The 18,688-nt window shown below is 42.4% G+C and overlaps 1 protein-coding gene across 3 annotated transcripts in view; it reads left to right on the top strand.

The window, feature by feature from the left end:
- NCOA2 (nuclear receptor coactivator 2) overlaps positions 1-11,936 on the top strand; it is a 288,869-nt gene extending 276,933 nt beyond the window's left edge. For all 3 annotated transcript variants that reach the window (XM_037058687.1, XM_037058689.1, XM_037058688.1), the window contains 2 exons: positions 775-864; positions 8,105-11,936. In XM_037058687.1, coding sequence (XP_036914582.1) covers positions 775-864; positions 8,105-8,116 — 102 coding nt within the window. In that variant the 3' untranslated portion in view covers positions 8,117-11,936. The remainder of the gene's footprint in view (positions 1-774; positions 865-8,104) is intronic.
- The last annotated feature ends 6,752 nt before the right edge of the window (positions 11,937-18,688 follow it).

The following is an 18,688-nucleotide window of genomic DNA, read 5'->3' as shown; positions in this document are numbered from 1 at the left end:
TTGAATTTTCTTCAAACAAGGGCCACTAGTGGTTCCTCATTTGCTTTCTAGGAAAAGTGTACATAGTGAGGGATGTTGAGGCGGTCTAATCTAACATCAGTCTTAACCTGCACACCTGTAAATTGGTGCAGTTTTAATCGTTCAGATTGCTTTCAAATGGTTGCACGGATTCAGCCTTTCACCTATCAGTTATTTTGGAAACCAAAAAAACCACTGCAGTGTGTATCTTATAACAGAATCGATTCTCTATCAGCGTTTGTGCATTCACTTTGAAACTTGCAAAAGATGTACAAATGCTAGTGAATAGTTCACTTAGTCATGGAAAATATCACAAATTCAGCCCTGTTCTGGGTGTTCACACTGCTCTTGCTAATCAATAACTTGCCTAGTAACAGGGATATGAAGAGCCTCTCAGATGACTTCAGTGTCCCAAATATGAGTCATTGGTCTACTTTAGCCCCCAAAGTGAACATGTTATATGACATGAAAATGTTTCTACTATGATCGTCTCTGTGGTATTTCTATATAGAATGCAAATGAAATTTAATTTGAAGACAGCTAGTAGATGACAGATATTTATTTTTGTGATTCCCCCTACTTTTCCCAAAATATATACATGAGAAGAAAGATAGAGGGAGATAGCCATTTTTATATGGTCATCTTTCCCTGCATTTTACTGGCAAAAAACAACAAAAGGAAGGTCGGTGGTTGTTCCCCACTGCACTTTTGGACTTCCCACTAAAAATAGCCCCTGTCCTATCATGTTGCCCTCAGGTTACTGATCCTGCTCTGAGGGGAGGCAGCCTTTTCCCAAACCAGCTGCCTGGAATGGATATGATTAAGCAGGAGGGAGACGCATCACGGGTAAGAGACAGTGAAGACGTGTGAACAGGGTTAAGTGAGCATGAATGTTTTATAGACCAAAATTAGCAGATAGCTTGAAGATAGTTATAATGCTAGTGATCTTTTTAAAATATCTTCTAATTTTATCTACTTACAGTGGTTTTGTGTGAATAATTATTTGTTTGAGCTGATGGTGTTGTATAAATTAAGAACACTAATTTTGTCCTGGAATGGTATTATAGCAAAACAAAACATAAAATGGCAATGAATTTGTCATGTTAGGACAAACCATTTAAATTATTATTGCTTTTTAAGTGTCTATATTTCATTTTCTTTAGGCAACAATCTCATGTATCTTTTCCTCGTTACTTTAGACACTTGTTCAAAGGGCAGTAGTGTTACCAGGTTCAACCAGACCTGAAACAGTAGAATAATCAGTACTCAGAGCCCAGCCGAGCTGTGTGCCCAGCAGGGCTCTGTTGCAGGAAGGCTCTGTGACACCCGGGCCTGTGGGGCCCTAAAACCTTAGATACACGAGTACTAGATAACTCGGTACATTAGAAGTTCGCTCTCAGTGGAGAAAATGTAGGATTGTTGTTGAATGTCCTACAAAAAAGGCGAATCTTGCATGGTTTTGTTGAGATTATCATTCAAGTGTATCGAGCAGTAGCATCAATTTGGGTAACAGAGTATGAACTTTCTCTGTGTGGTGTCTCTTGTTCAGAGAACCACAGTCACGCCCAGCAGAGAGGCCGTGGGTGGGAGTCTGGTAGATGTTATCTGTCTGTATGCAGGTGCACAATTCATCTACACGGTTAACGTACTGATACAGTAAATCAAATGGAAAATGGAATGTGTTTTGTACTGACCGTGTGTCTAGACTCTAAAGGTGCCCTCAACTGAGGTTTGAAGGCCCTTCCAGGGGCTGGCACCTCCCCAGATGCCAGTCCTAGTCTCCCCCTCCACAGCGTCTCCACGGGTAGTGGCCGTATAGCCCAGTGACGGCTTTTGCACAGAAAGTAGAGGCTTGGAACCTGGGTGCGCATCCCAGAGGAACGGTAACACTAGTAATGACGAGGCTTCCCCAGAGGCCAGCCCAGTTGAACCCCAAAGCACCAGGGAGCTGAGCCTGTGAGCACATCATCTCTGTGGAGCGGGGGATGTGTTTGGGGGCCAGGTGGAATTTCCCTCTCTGAGTCCACCAGACCTCCCTCACCTTTCAGTGTGGCCATGTGCCCGCACAGACCAGAGTCACTGCCTGGGCCAGGCCGGCAGCCCGGTCTTTCCCTCCTGTCTTCCACTGGCCCAGAAGTTCACTTACCTTGTATCCTCCCGCTGCTGTGTTACCACCAAAAGGAAAAGACTTGCCTTGTGGAAAGCAAAACACTTGGGTGGTCACAGCCTTTTTAAAAAATTACAAAAACACCAATGTGTACCGAGCATTTACTGCAACCCTAATTCTCTGCTAGGCTTTATTTAAATTACCTCATTTAAACTGCAGCACAGATGTGTGGCGGAAGTACAGTTTGGGGGGTTTAAAGCCCTGCCCTGCGGTCCTGCACCAGCAGGCTGAGCTCGGGGTGCGCTCTTGGCCCCTGTACTCTATGCCCACCCCCCAGCAGGGACAGTGCAGCCTTGTAAGGTTTCCCTAAGGGTTTTTTTTACGCAGGTAGCATTGGAGAAGGCTGAAAAGGAACAGATATTTCCTTCTTTGGTGCCTTCTCTCCTATAAAGGATCCCAAAGGGAAGAGCAAGACACATAATTCAGCTCCAATAGAAGAGCCCTTGGCCTCGGGCATTGGGTGCTTAATCTTGGGAGGGAAGGACCTCTAAAAGAAGACAGGGGGGTGTGCCTGTGGTCTCTAACACTGGGCCTCCCAACATTTTCAGTGTATTTTTTTCTTTCTTTCTATTGTATTTTCTTCTATCTATTTTTTTCTATTTTTTTTCTTACACTCCCCACCCCCCACGTGTCTCCCAACATTTTTAGATGAGAAGAGTGGATCTGAGAATTAGGTCATCTATCCAAGGTCACCCAGCTAGTAAGTAGTGGACTATATTACAGGAGAGGAGGACCACCCTGAGCGGCACCAGAGAAAGGCAAGGAGAGGCAGGGACCTCCCAGACTCAACTAATTCCCAAAGCTGGTGCTGAGTGTGGTAGAGAGGTGAACATCAGGCAGGGTGTGCCCCAAGAACCAAGGTGCTTACCTTCACGCACGTCCAGCTGCCTAATGGGTGCCCGATAAAACTGGAGTGGAATGATTATTGTTAAGATCACAAAAAACAACTTCAGTAACACAGGATGCTGTCTTCATCAAAGGCACCTTTCAGGAACCATGGTGAGAGTTCTCTGGTCATCATCTATCCCCGGCCCTTCATACCCCTCTCACTTTCTCTGTTTTTTCCAGTCGCCTCTTGAGTTGGGCTTATCCATCTGTGCTCTGTTTATGCTGAGTGTTAAGGCCAGAGAACAGTCTGTTGCAGACACTCTTACTTTATTCAGAGAATGTATGTACAGTATATCCCCTCTAATCCATGAGTAATAATGAGTTACCACTCTGCACATCTCACCATGCTACTGATGTGAGCACAGAGGGCTTCAGGCACCTCATCCACTGTGTTGCTCTGATGTGCTCTGAGCTGTTGCAAATCAAGGACCTCTTTTTAGAATTTGTATAGGTAATTGGGTTCAATTTGTTGAGCTAGGACCTACTGTGATTCACTGTTAATTGAATCTATGTTCCATTTATCTTCAAATGGAGATCCAACCTATACCTTGCTTTAAGTAGAGCTAGTATATACAACTTGGACTTACTTTCCAAAAAACTATGTAGATAAAGGCAGGTATTTTATTTAACCAGAAGAGTCTTTCCATTATAGGAGTTAGTACGTTCCTTTATGTTTAAATATTTAAACATATTAAAATTGAGTTTCCTGCTCGGCCTCATGGCTGTTGTATAAAGTATAATTGCAGTTACTTATATTTACTAGTGTCATGGACACTAGGGTCAACTTTGAGTTGGTGGTGATGCCGATGATGGTGACATTTACCGAGCACTTAGTATGTCCCAGGAACTGTTTAGACACATTGTGTACATCATTTTGTTTGATCCTCACAATAGCCCTAAGACGTATTAGGTACAGAAAGTTTAATGACTTCCCACTCCATGGCACAGCTGGGACGCCATGCATGTTGCCCCAGTGACAGGCCACGCTTGCTCAGCAGTCTGTCACTGACCTCATTCCAGCTCAGAGCTGCTTACTGATGTCTGTCCGTGTTAAAGAATACTGCCTCAGAGCTTCTAAGGATGTATACACCTCTCAGTTAAAATGTTCCTTCAGACTTCTGGTCAAGCTGGAGGCATAGGTAGACATGCTTCACCTCCTTGCGCAACCACAGCTAAACCTCAAAACAGGTAACACCCAGAACTGTCAGAAAATTGAACTGTATGGAAGTCTGACAAACAAGGATTTAAGGAAGCCACATTCATGCAGATGGGTAGGAGGAGTAAAAACGCAGAGACGGGCGGAGAGGCAAGGAAATTCGATGTGGCGTGGAGAGGCAGAGGCTGCAGAATGGACAGTCCCACGTTCACCAGTGTGGATAAAAATTGAGAGGGATACCTTGGGGGCGAGGGAGCCCAGCCCTAGGCCAGACTGCACAGTGCAGGACTCCAGCACTGGGGAGATAAATCCCCATAATTTCCGGCTGTAAAAACTAGTGGGATTTGGGGCAGTGGAAAAAACTGCCAGATTTTCAGGAGACTCCCCTTAAAGGGCCCACATGGTCTTAGAATGTAGCAAACACACCCATTGTAGGATTCAACGCCAGGACAACAGGTGGCAGTTGCATATGCGTAGGTGGGTGAAGTGACTGGAAATGGGGTGAGTGCTGGGCAAACCTCTAGAAGCCAGGCAGCGGCACTGTCCCCTCTCCGAGTCCTCCCCCCACACAGAGCCACAAAGCAGTAAAGCAACTTGCCCCACCATGGTGATTATTTAAGGCTCTGCTCCACACAATATACAGGTGCCTTTTCTACATTAGGCCACACTACTAAGACAGGAAGTCAGAGTAGCTCTACCTAATACTCAGAAGCAAACACAGGGAGGCTGCCAACTTGAGGAGACCAAGAAACAGGACTCAAATGGAAGACCAGAACAAAACTCCAGAAAAAGAACTAAATGAAATGGAGATAAGCAGCCTATCAGATGCAGAGTTCAGAGCACTGGTGATCAGGATGCTCAGAGAACTCATTGAGTGTGACAACAACATAAAGGAAGAAATGAAGGTAACACTGAGTAAAATAGAGAAGAATCTACAGGGAACCAACAGTAAATGGGGGAGCAAAGCAGGATTCAAATCAACAATTTGGAACATAAGGAAGAAATAAACATCGAACTACAACAGAATGAAGAAAGAAGAATTAAAAAAAAAACAGAAGAGTATAAGAAGCCTCTGGGACATCTCCAAATGTGCCAGCATCCAAATCATAGGGATTCCAGAAGGAGAAGAGGAAGAGCAAGATATTGAAAATTTATTTGAAAAAATTATGAAAGAAAACTTGCCTAAGTTGACAACAGAAATAAGACATACAAGTCCAGGAAGCACAAAGAACCCCAAACAAGATGGATGCAAAGAGGCCCATGTCAAGACACATCATAGTTAAAATACCAAAGGTTAAAGATAAAGAATCTTTTTTAAAATATTTTATTTATTTACTTTCAGAGAGAGGGGAAGGGAAGGAGAGAGGGCGAGAAATACCAATGTGTGGTTGCCTCTCATGTGTCCCCTGCTGGGAACTGGCCTGCAACCCAGGCATGTGCCCTGACAGGGAATCGAACTGCTATCCTTTGCTTCACAGGTTCGTGCTCAATCCACTGAGCTACACCAGCCAGGGCAAGAGAGAATCTTAAAGGCAGCAAGAGAAAAGCAGAGAGTTACCTACAAAGGAGGTCCCATAAGACTGTCAACCGATTTCTCAGAAGAAACTTTGCAGGCTAGAAGGAACTGGCAAGAAATATTCAAAGTGATGAAAAGCAAGGACCTACAACCTAGATTACTCTATCCAGCAAAACTATCATTTAGAATTGAAAGGAAGATAAAGTGCTTCCCAGACAAAGTAAAGCTGAAGGAATTCATCACCAAGCCATTATTACATGAAATGTTAAAGGAACTTATCCAAGAAAAAGAGTAAAATCAAAACTATGAACATTAAAATGACAACAAACTCACAACTGTCAACAACTGAATCTAAAAAAAAAATTACAAGCAAACTGCCCTGGCTGCTGTGGCTCAGTGGTTTGAGAGCTGGCCTGAGAACCAAAGGGTCGCTGGTTCAATTCCCAGTCAGGGCACATGTCTGGGTTGCAGGCCCGGTCCCCAGTGGGGGGGTTCATGAAAGGCAACCACACATTGATGTTGCTCTCCCTTTCTCCTTCCCTTCCCCTCTCTAAAAATACAACATTAAAAAATAATAATAAAATAAAAATTAAAAACAAGCTACACAAACAACCAGAACAGGAGCAGAATCATGGATATAGAGATCATATGGAGGATTATCAGATTTGAGGGGGATGGGAGGGAATGAAGAAAAAGGTGCATGGAAGAAGTGTGATTGGTAGGAGCAAAATAGACGGATGTTAAGAATAGGAAATGGAGAAGCCAAAGAACTTACACGCATGACTCATGGACATGAACTAAGAGGGGATGCTGGAGTGAAAGGGGGTACCAGGTGAAGGGGAGCAAGGGGGGAAATTGGGACAACTGTAATAGCATAATTAATAAAGTATATTTTATAAAGTATTAAAAAATAAATAAAATGTGCTTCTAGACTAACTAGAATTTGAGCGATTTCTTATTTCAGTTCAGAGCCTTGGAGTATTTTGGTGTCAAATCATTTAAGTGACACAAATTAGGAATAAATATAGTACAGAGAAAAGTCCATTAAATGTTCTTCTCTAACAGGAAATCATCAGAAGTCTTGTCACCTAAGCTAATTTTTTCTGCTTGGGAGGGAGAATTGTCCAACCAACCAGGAATGTAACTCCGCCTATGACCACTAGAATTCATAATCTGGCAATAGTTTCCCCAGATCTCTTTTCAAGGTACTGTGGTGAAACCCACTGTTTTGGGCTGACTTCCTCCCTGATCTTACTTAAACTCGATAACCTTTAATAGCCCTGATGCTAAAAGCTCATGTCTAAGTATCTAGATCCCAGAAGCAGTTGTTATACGCTCCCATGGCAATGAATATGTCCCCTCACACAGCTCAGAACACACTGGTGTTCAGTCGTCTACCGGGCCTGTTGAGCATGTTTTGATAGCTGTGACCAGAAATGCTGTGTTATGGTTATATCCCCACCACCTGGCACAGAGTAGGTGCTAAACTAATATTTGCTAAGTAAATAAAAACTTTTTGGGGGGTAGATAGGCAATAGCCAAAGAAAAAGCATTGACATACCTATTTACAACAACCACAGAAACGCCTCCACAATTCTTGCTCACTACAGAAAGAAAAAACCCTTTGTCATTCAAACCATCATTCAAACCGTCGGTGCATAGCAGCCAGGAACTAGCAAGAACACTTGTTGAGTGAAAACCCTGGGTAATTTAGCCCTGGCTGGTGTGGCTCCGTGGATTGAGTGCCAGTCTGGGAACCAAAGGATCAATGGTTCAATTCCCAGTGAGGGCACATGCCTGGGTTGTGGGCCAGGTCCCCAGTAGGAGGCGCATGAGTGGCAACCACACATCCATGTTTCTCTCCCTCTTTTTCTCCCTCCCTTAAATTAAAAAACAATGCAAAACAAACCCTGGGTGGTTTAGCTCACTGAGGCGGCCAGGAAGAATACACCCATGGAACCTTGGGAGTATCTCGGTAAGGGAGAGTCCAGAGGGACCTGTTAGAGGAAGTACATGGGCAAATGTTGAAGAAGAATTGAGAAAGTGGTGGCCCCTTCTCTGGGTCAGATGCTGTCAAAGGGCAGGGGCAGTTCAGCTACTGGGAGTCTCAGTAATCTTTGGAACCCACTGCAGTGTGTCCTTCGGAACAGTGTGTAGGATCTGCGGGCCTCAAACACTGGGTTCAGTTAGGGACATGCTATCTGTTTGCATCAAAATTAAGTGTAGCTCACCCAGAGGCAGCTTTTCTGGCTGGCATTATTTAAAACAGCCAAGTATTTTGATGTTTTTGTGATGGGCTCTCTATGATGGTTTTACCGGAAACTCAGAGATCTTTCACAACTTCTCTGTTTTCTTGCAGAAATACTGCTGACACTGAAGGTAGCTGGTTGCTTCTTTCTTCAGCTGACCGGGCTCACTTGCTCGAAACACGTACCTGTCTGGAGAGCTGCATCTGTTTGTCTTGATCCCCCAGCCTGCAGGCCAGTTCTGCCCTGGCGGGTGGGCTCAGCACCAGCCTGGGCCCGGCTCCCCAGGGAGTGGCTGGTGCAGGGGGGGCCGCCTCTGCCCTGGACAGCCTGGAGCTTGCGTCCAGACAGCCGCTCAGTCTGTTCACTGCATTCACCTTAGTGCAACTTAGATCTCTCCTGCGAAGTAAATGTTGACAGGCAAATTTCGTACCCATGTCAGATTGAATGTATTTAAATGTACGTATTTAAGGAAAACAACCATGCTCTTGTTCTGTTCCTGTTTGGTTCCAGACACTGGTTTCTTGCTTTGTTTCCCTGACTAGTCAGTCTAGTACAAAAGATTCAGACTTCATCTGGGGGAAAGAAAAGGACTTTTAAAAAAAATCAAACTACAAGTGTTTTATGCTAAACCCTGCATTTGGGACAAAAGCAGGGTGGACACCAAGGACAGCACTGAAAGGACAGGCACCCAAGAAGTGAAGACCAGTGAGGTTGGGTGAAGTGGGGGTCGCATCCACGGAAAGCTCTCAAGGCCGAGTCAGTGAAGTTTCCAGTTCCTGACAGATGAAAAGGAGCCTGTGAGAGGGCTGTTAACATTAACAAGTACTTTTTAGTTGTTGTGGAAACCAAACTAGTTCATATAAATTGATGCATTGTGAATCAGGAGGAAATTTTTTTTCATTTCCAAATTAAGTTTTCTTTAGATTGATCAGACAGTTTGGATTAGCATCTCCTCTTTTTGCCCTGATCCTGACCCTTCCCGGTTCTCCCCACTTCATTTAAAAAACAATAACAACAATAAAAGCAACAGAAACCAGGTAAGCCCTTTATTTCCTTAAATGTTTTGCCAGCCACTTACCAATTGCTAACTTAAATCTCAGAAAAAATGCCTTTACTGGCGGAGAGAGAAGCAGAGTTAGGACTTGACAGCAATCACCCCAGGACCCTGCTCTGGAACCGTGTTCGTTCCGTTCCCAGCGACACAGGCCCATGACCCAGAAAATCGTGGTGTGCTCGAAATCGACAGCAGATACCACGACGGATTTAACCTCTGCCATGTTTTTTATTTTGTGTTTTTAGCAGTGCTGACTAAGCCGAAGTTTTGTAAGGTACATAAAATCCAATTTCTATGTAAACAAGCAATAATTTAAGTTGAGAACTTAAGTGTTTTAATTGTATAATTTTTGTGAGGTATACATATTGTGGAGTTGACTCAAAAATGAGGTACTTCAGTATTAAATTAGATATCTTCATAGCAATGTCTCCTAAAGGTGTTTTGTAAAGGATATCAATGCCTTGATTAGACCTAATTTGTAGACGTAAGACTTTTTATTTTCTAAACCTTGTGATTCTGCTCATAAATCATTTATCTAATCTGAAGATATGCAGCTGCTGTAGGAACCAGTTCTTGATTTTTATATGTTTATATTCTTTCTTAATGAACCTTAGAAAGACTACGTGTTACTAGCAGGCCACTTTTATGATTGTTTTTCTTGCCCACTTTGGTAGGGGAAAAATCTTTTATTAATTGGTGTCAGTTTCAGACAAGTGCAATATCAAGAAACTGATTACCTTTTTAGAGCTATTTCTCCCCAACCCCTAAGATGCATACTTTCTTACCTAAATTTCAGAATGATGTCTTTTTGATGTAGACATAAAAAGCAAAGCATTTTGTATCTCACTAGCCAGGCTTTTTAGGAACAGAGAGGTTTTTTCCTTGAAATTTCATTGATTGTTTATTTGTGGCAGGGTGAAAAATGGATAAACTACCCCTATTTATATTTATATCTCTCCCTATATGTACAAGTTATGGATTAGAGAGAGAGATAGCCCAAAGATAAATGGTAAAGAGACAGACAGTCTGACAGTGTTGCTCCATGTGAAAGAAATTTCTTGGAAATTTGCATTTCGATACTGTTTCCACTTGGGAGGAGTCTCACTACAGGGAGGTGGCCGCCAGCCCACATGCCTCCCTCAGAAGGCTCTACTTTCCTCCACCAAACCATCGGGTTGCCCCGCTGCGGTGGAAAAAATGAGCAATGTCACCCAAACTTCATGACCACATCAGTGTGATGAGGCTCTATGGCCTCCATGATCCAACGTGACCAGTTTTCAGTTGCTTCTTACAAATACGTGACTTAGAATGACGTTAACTTGACACAGCACAAAAGAGAAAGCTGGGCTTGTTTTGTCTTGAGTTGTTAGTCCCCTTTCACGATAACACTGTCCAAAAAAATATCTGTGTCTCTCTTACTGTATATCCGTCTGCCCACGGTGTCTTAACGTCGACCCCAAGTCAGACAAATCTGCAAACCTGTGATGCTAGTCATTTCGAATAATTCATGGTCATGGCTGTTTTGAAGGAAAAGAGGTGATAGATTCTCTTATGGCTCAGATCAGGGAATAGATTTTGCTTTACATCTAATTAAGAGAAGGAAAGGAAGTGAAGGAATCCTCTGATCATATTGATCACTGTAGAAGCAAAAGCCAAATCAATCCCCTTCGTTACCAGTATTTCTCAAGCTGTACACAGTAAATTTGTTAGACTGAGTCCTCTGTTTTTCTTTAATAGGACAAAGAATCAGTGTTTTACTTATATTATTAAATGTGAAAAAGCGAATAATGTGAAAAGTATACATATGTTCACTTGGCTGTAAGACTCATTTAAGTGTCTGTGTAATGTGGTAAGTTGAAAAAGTGAAGTGAGCTCTTTTACTACAATGAATTCGTTTGACGCAGATTCTGATGCCCCGGCCCACACGTATCTCCTGTGGCCTGTAATGATCGAAAGCGATGTTTTTGCAGTTTATATAATGCAGTTTTTAATCTGTGTTTAAAAATGGAGTTCATAGGGGCTGAACACATGAGATGTGCGGCGCACACCCACTGTAGAACCCAAAGATACACAATCAATTTTGAAATGCAACTTAAGCCATTAATTGTTGGTGTGAATTTAAAATTTTCTAGTATTTGTATGGTAGTATGCTGCCTAAGAGCAAAGCATTCTCTGCACAAAAGAAAATTACTGTAGTGGCTTCAATTTTAATTAGACTTTTCTCCCTGTTGTTTCTTTATAGACTAAAACAAACTCTTTTAAGTTTCTTACTACAGGTAAAAGCTATGTGCAAGAACCTCAAAATGCTAAAATCTAGCATAATGCCTTAGATCTGTTTTTAAGTCTTGTATATTCCTACATAGCTGTCCAATGTATTATATTTGTATAGTGAATTGTGTACAATTTTTGAATAAGTACATCATCACTTAACCTTTATGCTGTTAAATAGTGATGATGATACAGTTCTTCAAACATTTAACTGTCATTATTTTTCCTTTGTCATTTGTGGGTTTATTTGTACAGTTCTTCATTAAGTTGCATCTGAGATGTGTGTATATGAAAAGATTATACAAGGGTAAAATTAAGCAATATATTAACTATGGTTCTTCAGGAGAAAGCTTACAGTGTTTCAGGTTGTGATTTATTTTCAAAATGGAGTTGACTCTGAACATCACTTTGTTCACCTGCATCGATGTTTGTATTTCTAGTGTGAGCAGTTTATGCAAAGGTAGATATATTCAGAGAAATTTTAAATACATTTATGCAAGTTAATATTGCTTTGCTGATGCTCTTTGCTTATTTGATGTTAAATAATGCTATTGTAAATAAAGAATTCTGTTGTTATTGCATCATTTAATAAATTTTAATGCCTTCGGGTTTTACATGGCTTCAGAGACTGTAGTGTGTTTCTATTGTACCGTAAGTGCATTTAAATTTAAAATGCCTGACTTCTAATTTAATAATGTCTTACACTTATGCAGGAGTGGACATGTTACCATTTGGTTCTCCCAGTAACTCATTTTATAAATTTTTTATTTTAAGCCAAGAAGGGTGAGTTTTGTTTGTTTAAAATTATCCAACCACTTAATGGCAAACACAGGCCAGACCTAGGTCCGTCCACTGAGCCCTCAGTAATGTTACTGCTCCTCTTACCAGCCTGTGCTGCCTCTCACCCCAGTTCTCCGAGAGCATCTCTGAGAATAATGTGGATTCCCAGCTGCCTTAATCTTATACATCACACATTATGATATTCAGGATCATTTTAATGGATTGGTTTGTTTAACAGTTGGTAACAATGTAGGTATAATACCTAAAACCCCGTTAATAAATATATGAAATACTAGTAAATACAATCTGGAATTATATTTCTAAAAAATACCAAAAACACTATGAGTGATTAGAAAACTACATCAATGTGTTAGAGGAAGGAAAAAGAACATGATGAACTTGATAGGTGCTATTGGACACATTTACAGAGGATAAATTTCAGCCCCCAGTTATGAGGAAATTTCAAAAAAATAAATGAAACCTCTAGGAAAAGTGAATGTCCTAAAGTTATTTGAGTTACCAGATAAGATGCAGTTCCACTGTGATACATCCTACCTAGCAGTATAAATTAGAACAAAATGAGGACACCCACTACCAACACAGAAATACGGTGTGAGACTGGAATAGAAGTGGTAAGACGTCATCGGCTAATTTGACCATCTTTAGGGAAAACCAAATGAATATGAATCAATTGACTGGCTCTTGGAATGAATAAAAAAGCTCAGATGGATAGAATATTCGAGAAATCTATACCTCTGTCCACACTTGAACACAATTTTTCAAATTTCCATTTACAACGACAAAGCAATATAGGGCTCACAAAATAGGATTGCACCTAGCACAGTGCGAAAGACCTTTATGTATTTGAAAACTATAAAGTTTTGCCCAAAGACAGACCTGGAAAACAATGGAGACATTCCATGAACCTAGAAAACAAAGACCTCCCAGTATAAAACCATCAATTCCTTCCTCCGCATCGTTACAATCCCCGTCATCCCAAAAGGTAAAGTGCACTTGGAAGAGACAGTGTACAATAATGGACATAGTGAAGGAGGGGGAAAAAATGGTGGGACTTCTATTGATTAGTACCGTAAAATACATACACAGAAATGGGTAATGCATCAGAACAGAATACAGCCTGGGTGGCATTTCTAATCAGTAGGAATCTATTCCAGAAAATGGTGTTGAGACGTTTGGCCACATTCGGAGAAAATACCATTTTAACTTCCTGTCTCAGTAAATATGAACAAATGTCAAATGTATCAGGGCTATGAACAATGACATGTAAAATGAGAAGAATATGTTTACACTGTTGGGAAGCTGAACACATTCTTTAAAAGTTATTAAAAGGATTAATTTATAAAAGTGTAATATTCTACCAACAAAGTTAAATCAAAGACAGCAAACGATGTTTTGAGCATCCTTTTAGTTGTCCCCTGTACTCTCCCCCACTTACCGCATGTTCGAGCCTTTTTTTCTTTCCCAGCGTATGCTTACTTTACATTTTTTTGTGGCTTTTTTCTTTCCTAACTTATATGTTTTTAAAAGAATTTTTAAATTCATTTTTTAGAGAGGGGAAGAAAAGGAGAAAGAGGGGGAGAGGAACATCAATGTGTGGTTGCCCCTCAACATATCCCTACCGGGGACCTGACCAGCAACCCTTTGGTTCATAAGCCTGTGCTCAATCCACTGAGCTACACCATCCAGGGCTCTCCTAATTTTTTGACGATTATATAAAGTTCATCAACTTTCAACCTTTATTCTTTTCTAATATATGCATTTCAAGGTTATAAATGTATCTGTTTGCTGCTTTTAGCAGCAACCCACACATTTTGCCTACTTATCCTCTTAAGTAAAATCTCCAATTATGGCTTTGGGTTTTTTCCTCTTAGTCCTGGCAATTTTTGCTTATGGTATTCAAAAGTGCTGTTTTTATGAGCATATACATTTCTCCAAGATGAACTGATCCTTTCATTATATACTGCCCCATTTAACTCTGGTAACCCTTTTTTAAGATATTTATTGACCCTTTTATTTTTCACCCTTGGAAGCAGCTTGTATGTATGTAATGAGTGGCTGCTACTTTTATCTAGTTTTCTGTCAGTAACAGAGAGGTGTTAAGGTCTCCAGTGATGGTTGTATATTCGGCTCATCTTTAACTATGTCATCTGCTTTTGCATTTTGGGCCATCGTTATTAGGCACATATATAAAGTTATAAGTGCTTCTGATAAATTTATTCTTTACACATTTGATCAGAGATCAGAAACTGAGGCAGTGTGACGTGTAAGAATCAGGGTGGGGAGAGAATGCTTCGGTAGGAGGAACAGCACACAAAGGTGAAACAAACCAGCGCGTTGTGTGGGCACGATGAAGCCCAAGAAGCAGCCAGGGGCCAATCACGCCAGATCTTACAGGCCAAGGCAAGGAATTTGGAGACAAAGTAGATCCTTGAAGGGAACATAATAGGAGCACCTGGGAAGATTCAGTTTTACTTTGGGTTAAAAACTGAATATCTGCGCCTCTCTAAAATGTATATGTTAAAACCTAGTCTGCACCGTGATGGCATTTGGAGGTGGTCATTTGTGGGTCATTAGGTCATAAGAGTAGCACATTCATGAATGGGGTTTGTGCCTTTTCAAAGAGACCCAGAGAGCTCCTTTGCTGCCCCCCACCCCATGTGAGGACACAGGAGGAAGACTATGAGGAGTCTATGAACTGGGAAGTGCATTCTTACCAGACATCAAATCTGCTGGCACTTGACCTTGGACTCCTCAGCCTCCAGAACTGAGAAATAAAGATGGTATTCTGTCACAGCAGCTGAACTGACTGACGTTTTACTTCATTCAGGGTCCATAAGGTGAGCCGCAAATGGCAATAGGCCAACCATGTTTAACACACACACACACACACAAACCTTCTAGAACAATTTCTAACAGGCCTGAACAAACGAACTGAGAGTGAACAAAACTTTACTACAGTCTTTCCAAAGACTGACAAACACTCTTGAAGCAGCACAACTAAAGTAATAAAAGGGAAGAGTGGATGAGGAGTTCAGCACTCCTTTGGTTTAAAAATAACTGGAATATTAAAATATTAGAAGGAATTTCAAGTTTACATTACCCCAAGACCACCATTTTAAAACCAAGGAAACCAAGCCTAGATTTTCGAGAGTAAAAGTCCTGGATTCATTTACCGGATGGACTTTATGTTGGTTATTGACTTGTTTTCTCTCAGCCCCAAATTCACTCGGAGAGTTTTAGGAAAACGAATCCCAAGTCCCTTAAGTTGTCAGCGGGCTCTGAAGCTTTGTCAGCAGAGGGCGCCGGAGAGACGTTACCGGAGGCAGGAGTTTCATTTTCCAGTTCAGGTGCTCTCTCAGCAGGATCCTGCAGAGTGCGTGGCTCCCCAGAGCCTCTTGCCGCCACGCACCGCAGCCAGCACCCCTCAATAGCCAGCCGCTCCCGCAGGTGGTTTCGTAGCAGAGTGCGTCCAGTGAGACATCTCCCTGGGAGCAGCGTTCTCCAGCACAGTAGAGGGCTGCGTTCTGGCAAGTCCCGCTAGTGTGGCACCACAGCAACCTGCCCTTCAGTAGTTGCAGCTGAGCTTTCTTTTTTTTTTTCTTTCTTTAAAATATAGTTTATTGATTATACCATTACAGTTGTTCTATTCCCCCCTTCATTCCCCTCCACCCGCACACTCCCTCCCCCACCCTTCTCCCCCCTTAGTATATAACCACGTGTCTCAACTTCTTTAGATTCTGTATTTCCCCCGCTATTCTCGCCCTCCCCCTATCTATTTTCTACCTACCATCTATGCTATTTTCTGTGCGTTCTCCCCCCTTCTCCTCCTCCCACTCCCCTGTTGCTAACCCTCCATGTGTTCTTCATTTCTATGGTTCCACTCCTCATCTAGCTGTCCTCTTGGTTTGTTTTTGTTTTAGGTGTGGTTGTTAATAACTGTGAGTTTGCTGTAATTTTAGTATACATGTTTTTGATCTTCTTTTTCTTATATAAGTCCCTTTAACATTTCATATAATAAGGGCTTGGTGATGATGAACTCCTTGAACTTGACCTTATCTGAGAAGCACTTTATCTGTCCTTCCATTCTAAATGAAAGCTTTGCTGGATAGAGCAATCTTGGATGTAGGTCCTTGTCTTTCATGACTTGGAATACTTCTTTCCAGCCCCTTCTTGCCTGTTAGGTCTCTTTTGAGAAATCCGCTGACAGTCTGATGGGTACTCCTTTGTAGGTGACTGTCCCCTTATCTCTTGCTGCTTCTAGGATTCTCTCCTTCATTTTCATCTTGGCTAATGTAATGATGATGTGCCTTGGTGTGTTCCTTCTTGGGTCCAACTTCTTTGGAACTCGCTGAGCTTCCTGGACTTCCTGGAAGTCTATTTCCTTTGCCAGACTGGGGAAGTTCTCCTTTATTATTTGTTCAAATACATTTTCCACTCGTGGCTGTTTCTTTCCCCCTTCTGGTACCCCTATAATCCAGATGTTGGAACGTTTAAAGATGTCCTGGAGGTTCCTAAGCCTCTCCTCATTTTTTTGAATTCTCATTTCTTCATTCCTTTCTGGTGGGATGTTTTGTTCTTCCTTCTGGTCCATTCCATTGATTTGAGTCCCAGTTTCCTTTCCATCGCTATTGGTTTCCTGGACATGTCCCTTCATTTCAATTAGTTTAGCCTTTATATGTTCCTCTAATTTGTGACTAAGTTCCTCCAATTTGTGACTGTACTCTACCAAGTCTGTGAGCATCCTGATAAATAGTGTTTTAAATTGGGCTTCTGAGAGGCTGACAATCTGTTGGTCGCTTAGAGTTATTGGCTCTGGGACTTTGAGTTCTTCTTGTGCCGTCTTTCGTGCCTGTTACGTAGCAGGATCGGAGCCCTAGGTTTTCACCAGAGCAGGGCAACTCAGTCGCTGGGTTGTGACGTTGTATGTGGGGGCGGGGTCAAAGAGGGACAATGGCTTCCCTCCGGCGCCCGCCTCCGTGACCCCCACCAGCACCACAGCCACCACCGTCACCAGGGCCACGCGCCCCACTCCACTGCACGCGAGTGTGCCACCGCTGTCAGCCCTCCACCACTGGGTTCGCCCCCTGGGGCCCGCGTGGTCCGTCTCACTGCGCGCGAATGTGCGACCTTGGTCAGCCTGCCCCGCACCCCGACTAGGTCCGGGCTGCCTGCGCTCCTAGGTCTGTCCTTCCCGACCCTGCTCCGCTGCTGGCTCCGCCTCTCTTACCGTCCCCGTTGAACGGTTCGTAGCTGTCGGACTTCCGTATAATTCGGTTTTCTGGTCTCTGGGTGTGTCTTAGTTCTCCAAAACTTTTGTTGTATCCAAACTTGGTTGTGAGAGAAGGCACAGTGTTTCCACCTATGCCTCCGTCTTGGCGGAAGTTCCGCAGCTGAGCTTTCGACAAGTCTGCGTCGCAGCCTATTGGGTCCGGGTGGCTAATAGATACAGTGTTTTGTGATATGCCCTGTTCATCCTTCCTATGTTCTTTAGAGTTAGTTCTCTTTACTTCTTACCAGCCTATCCCTGCTGTAGGTAACAATTCTTCATATTAAGCTTTCCTGGTTCAAATTACTCTAGGGTTTCTCTCTGCTGATTGGTCTCAGACTGATACAGAATGTTAAGCAAAGGTGGATCCTTGTTATGGCTGTGCTGGAGGTGGGGGTATCCTGCTCTTCAAAGGTAAAAAATATTGTGTGTAGGAATAATGTATAAGTTACAAATTATTGGAACTCTAAAAACTAATGAAAACCAGAAAAATGGTACAATTTCTAGTTTCCTTATGTACTTAGTCTAAGAAAAATTAACGTCTTGAATTGCCCAAATCAAACGCTGAACTAAGTCCAAATTGAGTGTCCAGTATGAAGCAGATCTAGAAACGGAGTATTAGAGGTAGACTAGAAGGGAGAAGGGAACTATGTTCCGAATTGAAGACATTGGGTATATTTTCTCGTTAAAAATAGATACTTTTAAGAAGAAAAAAAACAGGATGCAAGCACCAAGGAAACAGAACAGGCAACTAATCAGAAATAAGAAAGTCATAAACTGTGAGAACACACAGTTCATTTTCCATATGTACCTTATAGGAAAGGTTGCAAAGATTTAAAAGGACATTTTTTTTTAAATCAGCAAAATAGGACCCTGGCTGGTGTGGCTCAGTGGATTGAACACCAGCTTGCCAACCAAAGGGTCACCAGTTCAATTCCCAGGCAGGGCACATGCCTGGGTTGTGGGCCAGGTCCCCAGTAGGAGGGCTCGTGAGAGGCAGCCACACACTGATGTTTCTCTCTCCTTCTCCCTCCTTTCCCCTCTCTCTAAAAATAAATATTTTTTTAAGTTAGTAAAGTAAGTTCTTGGAAAGATGCTACCTAAGTATGTGGACTTCCTCTTTCTTGCAGTCAGTTTATCCGTCCACTGGAGACAAGAGAAGACCTCGCACGCTCCTTGGAAGCAGCAGACTCCCGAAATGGTGTTGGGGGACTATTCTCCATTGGTCTCTCTGCACAACTTGCCAGCAAAGCAGACTGCCCTCCGCTCTGGACTATGGTTTCAAGTACATTTGGATGGGAAACT

This window comes from Sturnira hondurensis, unplaced genomic scaffold, assembly GCF_014824575.4.
Source record: "Sturnira hondurensis isolate 20B ecotype Veracruz unplaced genomic scaffold, ASM1482457v3 Scaffold0010128, whole genome shotgun sequence".
In the NCBI taxonomy this organism is placed as follows: domain Eukaryota; kingdom Metazoa; phylum Chordata; class Mammalia; order Chiroptera; family Phyllostomidae; genus Sturnira; species Sturnira hondurensis.
Note: the sequence above shows the minus strand (reverse complement) of the source record. Positions and strands in the feature narration are given on the sequence as shown.